The 11,888-nt window shown below is 31.5% G+C and overlaps 1 protein-coding gene across 1 annotated transcript; it reads right to left on the minus strand.

Moving 5' to 3' along the window:
* Positions 1-3,148: 3,148 nt before the first annotated feature.
* Positions 3,149-10,194, minus strand: LOC114377196 (serine carboxypeptidase-like 51). The gene is made up of 13 exons (XM_028335612.1): positions 9,760-10,194; positions 9,401-9,495; positions 9,210-9,317; positions 8,861-9,101; positions 8,416-8,459; positions 8,267-8,334; positions 8,040-8,145; positions 7,632-7,837; positions 7,469-7,538; positions 7,088-7,138; positions 6,751-6,803; positions 6,503-6,638; positions 3,149-3,486 (listed from the first exon to the last, which is right to left on the minus strand). Exons 1-13 carry the CDS (start codon positions 9,887-9,889, stop codon positions 3,418-3,420), a joined length of 1,377 nt encoding a protein of 458 aa, XP_028191413.1. The 5' UTR covers positions 9,890-10,194; the 3' UTR covers positions 3,149-3,417.
* Positions 10,195-11,888: the final 1,694 nt, after the last annotated feature.

Here is an 11,888-nt window from a genome sequence, read left to right on the forward strand (position 1 = left end):
ATTATAAAACAAGGAAAATCAATAACGATAAAGTCTTTATTCATTTGGTTGGATGTACTAGTAAATTTAGTATCATATTCCATTGCAACTCATGTTTGTGAACAAATTGATTTCTAATTTTTTTTATAATAATTTGCTATCATTTTTGACAATTATTGTATTAATATTAATTTCATATTATCACAAGAATATTTTTTTTTGACGTGATCATAAGAGTATTTTTTTTTAAAGAAGAGTATTATTAAATTGGGCTTTGCGTAAAACACCATTTTCCACCTTTCCATCATAGAGAATATATGTTTGTGCAAGAGACATTAGCGTTATGTTTTGAAAGAGCATACTATATATTCCAAGACAAATCCGATCACAAGAAATTTTGTGTTTCTTATTTAGAAAGGAAACCGAAACAGAAATATGATTGTGCCATTTAAAAGAATGACACTGCATAATCAACAGCAAATAAAGGAGGAAAGTTAACAAAAACACCATTCTAAACACATTTTTGTTATTGATTTATTTTCTAAAACGTTGATACTCTCTTTAAACCGCAACATCATTTATGAATTTATCAGATTGGTTTTTCAAAAAATAAATTAATACACATGGAGTTATTGTTGTTCTCTGCTTCATTGTGTTATAGGTTGCTTGTTGACTCCAGTTTCTACGCCAAGTGAGTGACAGTGTGATTACGCCCACTCATGTTGTTAATGCGAAACGGTCTCTAATTCCATAAAAAATAAATAATGTAAATATAAACACACCCAACGCACTCCGACACTCTGAGTAGACACTCTCTAATTGATCTTGTCATTTTCACAATAGATGGGTTTGGGTGTTCTATCCTTCTTCAAGAAATTTTGCCACTTACCACTGAAAAGGAACAAAAGATAATAAGCAGATGAATTTGTGGCCCATAGGCCATAGAGTGAAAGTGACAGAAGAAAAGCTACGTGAGGAGCTTTCTTATGCTAACTTCAACTTCCTTGGTTCCGCAAAGGACATAAACTTACACAATAATACTGTTCTGAAAGGGTATTATCAACCAGTTAATAGATAAAGACCAGTAATATATAAAGGCAAAAGAAGATGCACAATAGCCTAAAATCGATTTAAGAGCAACCCCATTCGCCAAATTCATCTTGTCATTTTCCTCCGTTTTAACATTACTTGCAATTCAGACATTATTGGGGTATTGCACGACTTCCAATTTTTACACTCAGATTGTTTATATCTTCTTCACACACAGTTGAGTGACAAATGAACAGTTTCCATTGCATATTTAAATAAAGTATCTCTTGCCATCGGTTCTAATAAAACATGATAGGAGGAGGCTCCTCTATGATGCACACTCCCTATTCAATTAGAAAAATTATAAAAGTCTTGGATATCCCTAAAAAAATCTATAACTCTTTATTATCATGAATTAATATACAACCTACTAGTTTAAAACAAATACGTTGAATCCATTAATAGCACACTCTCTAACACATATTGGTTACAATTTATTAAAAACTATGAAAACATTATATAAAATGAGGGAATCAATTTTCAACCAACAAGAAAGTATATATTCAAAGAGTGTGTGGGAGATTATATTATTAGCATTTCTCTAATTTATAATGCCACATGATTGGTGGTATAACTACTACTCATGGACTCGAGATGACTCAGTACATAATGCATTTAAACCGCCTTCAGTATAGGTTTTTTGTTCAAATGGTGTAACCATCATTCTATCAACATGTTCACGTACAAGAACATGGAGCAGTACTCCAACTATTAGCATGCTTGAGGTGAGAGATGAACCAAAATCAATTATGAAATTATGGATGAATGTGAAATAATATATAGTTGTTTTGGAAAAATCACCGTGACATTGTGATTTTGAGGTAGCCACCGTACTTAATGGCTAATTGGCTACAGAACAAAACTTGCTAGAGAGTAAATCGTGAGATACTTCTTATGCTCATTATTACGTGGGGCAGTGATTATATCCACCGTCAACTATCCTTGCTCTGCGTACCAAGCACTTGTAACAGAATTCAGATATTTTCCAATGTTATTAGGATATTATCAATTCTGCTATTGTTTTGTCTTTTGAGGCCATTAGTGTCAATCCTTATCCAATGTAGTTGCGAATATAAATACCATGAAATATGAAATAACAGCAAGGAAAATTATCAGCACAAACCTATAGTTTCAATTTAGCAATTGGTTATTTCAAGTCCTAACAAAGAAAAACTCTGAAAAACAAAAGGGACCAAATCTTAGATAGGTTCTTAATTAGAGGACAAAATGCAAAATTTATTTGATTCTTATAATTAAAGCAGCCAATAATTGATATATCATGTATGTTTATAGCAATCCTCTATCATCTCAAAACTCCTTAATTTTACAGAAATTATTGCATGGTCTAAAATCACCACATATGATCTCAATCCATTTTTATATTGTTTTTTCTATTTATGAGAAAGAGATAATAATACCAAGTTATGAGAAAATTGGCTGCAAGCATAGTAGTGGTCCCAACTATATCCCTTAATAGAAAACTTGCTCTTAGCTTTTGGGATTCGTGAAATGTTAAATAGGAAAAGCTCTGTCTTGTTCCTTTCAGGTTTTGATCAATGTGAAGCCCAAGCTTTAAATGGTTGAAACCTTCATTAAGTATTTGCAATTGGTAAGTGGTAACACATTTGTCAGAGACCCCTCTCCCGACAATACGGTTTGTCTTCTAAGATCCTATTCAGCAAAGTAGTATATTGATATCTCACATCTTGAAAGTTCAATTTTAATGCAAACAAAGAACTTTATTACTTAAACAAACAAAAAACATTTCAAGGTTATTGCCTTCCACTTATATATTCAACGACCAAAAATATAGTATCTTTTATTTTTCATAAAGAATTCTAACTTTTTCACGTCTATTTTTTTATACCTTCTTTATACCGAATAAAAATCCTCTCCATTTTTTTTTATTTTTAAGCTTTTGAAAAAATAAATATCACTCTCTATAAAATGCATATTATCTCCACATTTATTTTTTTAATTCCTCATCATATTTCTTTATATTTACAGTCAGATTGTTTATTACATGTATAACTTTGTTTTACCTATTTTAATATCTCTTTCTTCTCAGGAGTATATATAATTGAGTGAGAATTATTTATTTTCCATTTAAAAATCAGAACAGTAAAGGGGGACTGACTTTCTGGAATAAAAAAAAGCATATAATTAATTATGACATTCGGAAAAGAATGAGACGGTAAAGCAAACAATCAATAGCATCACTGTAATATTGAGTCTTTTATTATTGCTGTTCACTGCTTGATGATGCTGTTCTATTTTGTTTGTCGACTCTTTTCTTGTATGTTGCTTCACCTTCCAAATAGTAACATTATTTCCTTTTCTATGCAAATGTCAAGTAGCTGGTGACTGTGTAATTGCACCCAACATGTCTAGTGCCACGCAGGGTTGATCAGTGGGTACCTGCAGCAATAAGCATACAAATTAAAATTGAGCCTTAATTGTAAAAATTGTTTTTGTTAACCGTTAGGTTTGAACATTGACGATTACATGTTCGATGTAATTAATCATTTAAGAGATATTTATGTGTTTAGAAAAATATTATTATTTATAATTAAAATGATTAATTATTTACGTTATTTCTAATTTACTATCATTGATAATTAGGTAACTAACAATTATTTTCAGAAATAATTACCCCAACCCCACCCAATATGTAAATTTCATCCACCCAAAATTTCTATCCTTCACATTACCAAAAATCTCTGATTCCCAAAATCAGCAACACGAACCCAAATTAAGCAACGAGTACGTGAGAGGCATAAAATAAGTTAACGGTCAATGTTTAATTTTTGGAAAAATTACAAATTTGGTTTCCCTATTTGTCTCATAATTCGATTTTTGATCCCCTATAATTTAATCCTTTAGTTTTTTGCAATTCCAAAATTAGCAATCAACATTCAATTTTGGAGTAGGAGGACTAAAAATCAAATTCTAAGACAAATAGTGGGACCAAATTTATAATTTTGTCTTAATTTTTTTTCTAAGGACTCATAATAAATTTTAAAAAATAAGCAGACTTAGTAAATTAAAAAATAAGAAAATTGGTTTAGAGTGTGTTTGGACGAGGGAATTTAAAATTATGAGAAATTTTAAATTCTAAGAATTTCAAATACTTAATTGAAATTCTTTTATTTTCAAAATTTTGTGTTTAGATAAAAAAAATTAAAATTATGATGGTGAAAGAAAATGAATGCAAAGAGAAGAAAATGTACGATTGATGTGCTTCCATAGAGAAGAATATTGAAGGGGCATGGAGAGTCGCACGGAAATCAAGACACGACGTACACCACCACACCCGACCACAACATTTAGTCAATGACGTAAGGCATGGCCCAACACCTCCGCCATGTGGTGGGTAGCGATGGCTGCTCCCTTGACCGGCGGGTGCAAATCTACTTGTCCCCTTATGTCCACACTCGATCGACACTCCACGAGCTTAAGAAGTGCTTCTTGAAGAAGAGGATCATTGACGTGAGAGAAGAGTCGCAAGTTTAATAACGAGATTTTAGAAACTTTTATGTAAAAGAGAGGATGATTGGATGAAGGTGATAAAGGAAATACATGAACATTTTCAAAGATTCTTCTATTAAGAAGAGAATTTTAATTTCTCACATTTTATAAGAAAATTAAAATTCTATATTTTTAATTATTTAAAATTTTGTTTTAAAATTTTAAAAATTTAAATTCTTCATAGAAAAATATCCAAACAATAAATTTTATTTAAAAAAATTAAATTCTCTATTCAAATACACTCGTGAGGAAATAGAAAAAATAGGATTTTTTTTTTTTTTTTCATTTAAACCTGAAACTTACTGTTATTTCAAGAGACAAAAGAACTGAAACATAGACACATCTGATTTTTTCTGCAAGAGACAGTATCATTGGATCTTATAACTTGGTCTAGAACTCTGACACTAATGTTTCCCACAAAAGTAATAACGTAGTCACCATCCCACTTAATCTGATATTGTGGTACTGGTACACTCTCATCATCATAAATGCCTCTCCATCAATTGTATCTTTATCATTTCTTGTGTTGTTTTCACTTTTCAGTACCTTACTCTCCCCACCCCCAAGATTTTAACGGATATTTTTCTTTCCCCACCTCAAAAAAAAAAAAAATGATTTCCAATTTATAGATTTGGTTTAGATAATTTTTTTGGGATTTTTTATCATTTGAGTATTTTTTTTTCAAAATTATCAAATGTGATCCCTTTTGAATTAATTTTTATTTAAAGAAATCGTAAAAATAGTTACAATTTTATAAAAAGAAGTCATAAATCTTTATATCATACCATTTCAGTTTTAAAAGATGTGGTCTTATAGCTAGAAGTCGTATAATGATTATGATCTCTGTTTACAAAATTATAATTATTTTTATGACTTATTTTTAAATAGAAATTAATTAAAAAATATCCCATTTGATAATTTTGATTTTTTTTATACCCAAAATGATAAAAAAAAAAGCCATTTTTATGTACAATCATGGTAACAAAGTTTGAATCTAGATTCTAATATAAATTACATTATTAAAATTCTTTTCTAGGTCGATTCTAATGACTAATATTTATTATTTAGGTACTTTAAAAGCACACGTTAAAATATGGAAGTAAAATTTATGATAATTTTATATTTTAAAAATTTAAAAAGTTTTAATGATTTTTAATAATTAACAAGGATTTTGTATTTCTAAAAAAGGTAAAGCAAAAATAAGGAGCATAATACTTCAATTTGCTGACACGAAACACGTGAAAACTCGTTGAATTTTTTTGCTAAAAGATAAAGAAAGAAGAATGATGGAATCTGTGAAAGCAAATTTATTCTTTGACAGCTACAGATGAATGGATTCATGTGATCCTAAGATGATACTCATTGAGCGCAAAGGAAGCTACTTTTTTTCATCCCTTCAAGTAAATTAGAGCTCTTTCACATTTCCAACTTTACGTACAAAAAACATGACATTGACTAGCATGGTTTACTCATTTTTCTATGATTAAAATAAATAATTAATCCCAGTATAATCCACTTTGTTTCTCTTAAAAAAAATACCCTATTACTTTTTTATAAAAAAAATTACAAAAGTAATAAAAGGTATGGCAAATTATAAAAATTTATAACTTTTATTAAGCAATATATAACTTTATTACTCAGTACATAATCTTAATATAAGGTCTGTTATTTAAAAAAAAATGCTATGATAATTTTTTTTAGTGAATTGATATTACTAGAATTGGATTCTAGTCTTTTATATCTTTATGAGTCTAAGTAGTAATTGCTTAATTATCTTATATCTTTATGTAGAAGATGAGGATGAGCATACGACAACTCGACAAGTAACTTTGTTTCATGCTAGTAACATTTTTGCATTAAAAACTTTGTTTCATAGCTGTAGAGAAGATGATTGATGTGTACTTACAAAATGGCCAGCTTTGAGGATCCAATAGAAGTATAGGTTTTTATAGGACTTAGCAAAGCCTTTTGTTGTAGATTTGTCACTTCCGCAGTAGAGTGGTGTTCTATCTTTCGCCAAGAAATTTTTAAGCCCTTCCCACCTATAGAATAATATAATAAAAATTACGAACAACACATTAAAAAAGTTTGAAGTTTGCTTTCAATTTCAACATTGTTGAAGGATAAATAATTAGGAGATAAAGAGATGCATACTTTAGTTTATGAACCCAAGCTTCAGCCCCCTTGGTTGAACAAATCAGATCAACCTGTAATAATCAGACAGAATGTGATGTTACCTATATTTTCTTTTGACAGTATGATGTTACCTATATCAAAACATAAAAAAATAAGAAAATCATTTGATTAAACTTGAAGGATAAAACAAGACAGACACATCGATCAAATCAAATAATCAGATTAATTCGGGAACAGGTCCACTTGTTAAATAAAATAATTGTGGCACCTATATTAAATTTATCCAATCATGAATATCATCAATTCTTATTATTATATAAACCAAGAATGAAAGTGTTGTGGAAAGGAACCTTACTTGTCCATTGTATACAGTCACATTGACCCCTTTTGTCAGCAGTTCATCAACCTGGAGATTTTAAATAAAAGAACATTTCAAAAAAAGAAAGGAAAATTTTGCCCACTTGAAGAAAACCAGAGAGAAAAGAAAGCACATATGGACTATTTATAATTAGGATATGATTGTGAACCTGATATTTACAAATATATATATATATATATATATATATATATATATATATATATATTTAAAGAGTCAAACTCTTGTAACAAAAAATTTATAACAACTTATGCTCTATGTCTATATAATCAAATTGATTTAGATGCTCGGTTTATTTACATTTACATTGAGGCTTAAAACCATAGTTCTGAGATTGTTTAACACTTATATTCTTCTTACCTCATTAATTCTTGGTCTCATAAAATCACCTGCAAGATAGTCGAAAACATCACCTGACTGCCCTCCCCATCTGTCATTACAGTAGTTAAAGTTAAGTGAACATTTGATTGGTTAGCATTGAAATTGAGAGTACTTTTTTCTTGTCAAAGAATTAAAGACTTACGTGACATTCTCAGGGATGATCTTCAATTTTTTCTTTATGACACCGTTTAATAACTTGTCAAGATCATCATCACCACCAGGAGATGACCTTGACCTCATGGAAGAAAGATATCTAGAATACCTCTTCATTGATAATTTTTCGTATAACCCTAACTCCATTGCTGCTATGTTATCACCTCCCGCATCCTCCAATAAGTTGTAGAAGTCCTGAAGTCAACAAAAAAAAAGTGTAGGACTTCTTAGGAGTTGTTTTTTATCCACAAATGGTAATTGTTAGTTTTTGTTAGCTGGAGAATTCGAATCCACAACTTCTTAGGAGTTGTAGTAGTACACAGTAATTAAAGCATAATGTAGGTTAAAAAGAGAATTCATTCAGGGATAAAAAAATGTTGAATGAAGATCATAGTACCACATTGTTGCTGCTGGAGGAAATCACATCCTCAAGTTTACTCCATGATTCGGTGGCTTCAACAAATTTACCATCCTCAATTTGCTGCTTGATCCTCTCAGCTATACTGATCTCTAAAATGGGTTTGTTAGATAACACAAAAAAAAAAGGCCATTTCTATGGAATGTTAACCTTTTGTTTTGCATTTTTATTTCTACTTGAGAAGATGGAAATTATGCAGATTTTACCTGTTTGATCTTTGCAGTCCATTATCGTCAAGTCGTGAGAGGTCTTTAAGGAGAGGACCCCATGAGAACTGCAATATTGAATTGAATATTGAAAAAATGTGAAAGTTCAACAAAAATAGGTGGACAGAACTATTCAATTTATTACGTACCACAAAATCTTCTGGGGAGATCCAACTGTCTCCTAATGCCACACCTACACAAGGGGAAAAAAAAAGTTACCCCAACTCATGCATTTGTTGAACTTCTTCTGCTCCAAAAATATTTTATATAAAGGATTCACCATTTGATTCATTTCCTAACTAACAAAAAAGAAATTAACCACTTAACCCCATTCACAAGTCAAAATTGTTTTCAATCATCATAAATTGAAAAAGACCAATCTACCAACACGGTATGACATGGTTGGCAGATAAACTTACTCCTTAAGCATGGGTTCAATTTCCAGATTTTTGTGTGTGAAAAACATATATCGAGAAACATCAACTTCTTAAATAGATTTCAGTAGCTCAAAAATTAGTCCTTAACCCTTTAGTTCACACACGCAAAAAAAAAATCTAGAATTTGACAGATTCATATAATTCAAGAGAGGATTACCTCCAAGTCTAAGCTTCAATTTCCCATCTCCTATAGCTTTCAGAGCAGATAACCCAACAGTGACAGCAAATTTACCACCATATGACTCTGCCACGATGAACAGAGGACTCTTTTGCAGCTTCTCATCCCTATTGAATAACTCAATCAACAACGTAGTCAAGTCGGTGGCTGCTTCATCATCTGTTTTGACAAAGAGTTTTTTATCCTCCACAAAACTGTACCCGGTTCCAACTGGATTGTCCTACATCGTTCACAACATTAAAAAGCATTGAATGATCATAATTGAGATCCACAAAGTAAAAACAAAGCTTAAACGAACTCTTTTTTTTATGATGATTATTATTATTACCACAAACAAGAGATCAGCTTTTTTCAACCATGTGGAGTTCCTTGGCTTCAAGCTTGTGTCTAAAGGCCCAACCTCCTCAAAATTTCCAATCCCAACTCCTGAAGCACCCTGCACAATGTTTTAAAATCTCAGATCTTAGGTTGTTTGCTCATGTTTTTGTTCATACAGAAAACCAATTCAACAACACTTACAGGTCCTCCTTGCAACCATAGAACAATTGGCCACGGCTTAGAAGGATCTTCCACTCTATATGGACTTTTATAATGCCACCAAAACATGTGCGCTTCTGTGATGATAATAAACAACACAACAAAGCAAAAAAAGAAAAAAGGATTGCAACTATTAGTTGAATTCCACTCTAGATTCCTTTTTTCCCACACTCAAAACAACAACAAAGTGGTATTCCATTACATGAAGTCCACTACATGAATCACACATATCATAATACCACTAAAGTTAAATTACAAAAAACATGATTAAAAAAAATTTTAGTATATTATGAGTTGGTTTGTCCCAATGAAAATTACGAAATTGTGAAGCAATGGCTTACTGGGTCTGACTTGAACGTATCCCCATTCCTCTGATCCGTCTTGGCTCTTGAAAGCTAAAACCTTTCCTCCATGAAATAGCAGAGCAATGAATAAGAGAATGGAGACAAAAAAAAGGACCTTTTTTTCCATTTGAAGAAAAGAAAGGAAGGAAGCAATGTGAGAAGAGAAAGAGTGAAATGAAGCAATGGATACGGCAATTTATAATTGATATTTATATTGGTGAGTCAAAGTAGCAAAGAGGATTGATTAGGAAGAAGCGTGTTTTGTCATGTCAGCGTCTGCAACAACAGAACCAGAAAATGAGAAAAACTGAAGAAGGGTAAGAGTCCTACGTATGCAGGCCGATTAAGAGTGGGTCAAATGCTATAACATGACGCTGGTCTCTTCACTCTTTTCCAGAAAGGAAAAAAAAATATATCCTATCCTTAAAAGCAAGGTTACTCTGTTCTTTCTGAAACAAGATCGTGAGAGTGTAACTGCAAGTCATTGTGGGGCCATTATGAGGATATTTTGAGAGATTCGATTGGAGAAAACAAATCAACATAGAACTCATTTCGAGGTTTATCAAGTTTATGAGAGGAAGGAAAAAAAGATAATGAAAGAAAATAAAAAAAAGAGAGAAAATAATAAATATGGTGAAAATTGAATAGAGAAATAAGAAGTTTATTTATGTTTGATTTTACATTTGTAAAATTGATTTTAGATAGTTTTTTTTATATATTTGATTTCATGTTGAAAAAAAATTTAAAATTTGTTAAGAATTATAAATATTTAATGCATAGATTTATTAGGATATGAATTATAAGAAGCATATATGATTTAGACAAAATTCAATATTCTCTTATTATTAGTGTTTATTGTAATAACAACTATATAATAGAGAATATGATGTGTACTTTGACACACAACTTTAGTTTATTATTCATTTATGTTTTCTATTTTACGTGATATCTAGAGTTAAGTTTTAGTTTATTATTCATTTACGTTTTTTCATTTTACATGGCATCTAGAGTTAGGTTGAGGAAATAAGAAAAAATCGTTTCTTACGGGAGATTATTGTTCCTCATGAGCCTTTTTGCTCATTACCTTTCTTCTATCATTTTTTTTTCCAATTTCCTATGGATCTTTATACTTGTCACACCATTTTGGTGATTCTTCTTTCATTTTTTTTTTTGCATTATAGTGGACCTCTATACTTGTTGCCCTTCTTTCCACATCCCGATGGACCTTTTTGCTTGTCACCTGTCTTTTGACAACCCTCCTCTTCTTTTCTGATGACTTTTCTAGTGACCCACTGTCCCCGGTGAGGCCTCTTGCCTTTATACTCTCTGCACCTTTTATAGTAATATTTTTAGCTTTTTTGGCACATTTTTTGGTGACCTTTTTGGATGGTGAATACACCATCGGACTCGTTGGTGGTCGGAGCGTCACCAAAACGACGAGCCACACTCCCGCATGTGCCATGTTTCTCTGCGCCAAACAAGTTTTGCACCCACATTTATGCGAGTGCATGATGTATGGCCATTGTGTTTAGACAATGACTTCACTAGCTTGTTCGCCCCTTCATTGCGCCCTTACCCTTGAGGTTAGGGACCATTCCATGTTGGTTTGACATTGCGCCCTTTGTGACCCTGTTTTTTGATGACATTGAGTTTCTGTTTCCTGCGCTTGATGACATGTTGGAGTTTTGTTTCAACGACGCTTACTGCAACAAGGTCAACCACCTTGGACGACCCTAATCCTATAGTTTTGCCTTCATTCAAGTTTTTTTGCATGCTTGCCTCTATATAGCCTAGGTTTTGCGTACGTGTTTCTTTTGCAGTTGTTGTTTGCTCACTATGTTTTCTTTCCCTTGATGGCTTCAAAGCCCTGACACCTTTGTTGCAACACATGCTTTGCTTGTCTTGTTTTAGTCCGTTATGACACTCGGGAAAATCTTAGTTATTGATGAAGATTTTTTCTTTTCAAGTTTTAAATGATTTTGGCTATTCACTAATATTTGTTTGAAGCTTCCAAATCTTGGTTTTAAGATTAAAACTTGCTATGAATTTTCTTAGGCTAATGAGTGTTCCAACTTTCTCTTTCAAGCAATATTCTCTAATTTCAACAAGATTCTTGAGTTGTCTTC

This window comes from Glycine soja, chromosome 11 (assembly GCF_004193775.1).
Source record: "Glycine soja cultivar W05 chromosome 11, ASM419377v2, whole genome shotgun sequence".
NCBI lineage: Eukaryota > Viridiplantae > Streptophyta > Magnoliopsida > Fabales > Fabaceae > Glycine > Glycine soja.

What these genes read in the sequence shown, in the direction of transcription:
- LOC114377196 (XM_028335612.1), bottom strand. Translation starts at nt 9,889, where the DNA reads ATGGAAAAAAAGGTCCTTTTTTTTGTCTCCATTCTCTTATTCATTGCT. An exon ending in TATGGTTGCAAGGAGGACCT is followed by an intron (nt 9,318 to 9,400) that starts GTAAGTGTTGTT and finishes AACATTGTGCAG; the next exon opens with GGTGCTTCAGGAGTTGGGAT. An exon ending in CCTCCAGCAGCAACAATGTG is followed by an intron (nt 7,838 to 8,039) that starts GTACTATGATCT and finishes TGTTGACTTCAG; the next exon opens with GACTTCTACAACTTATTGGA.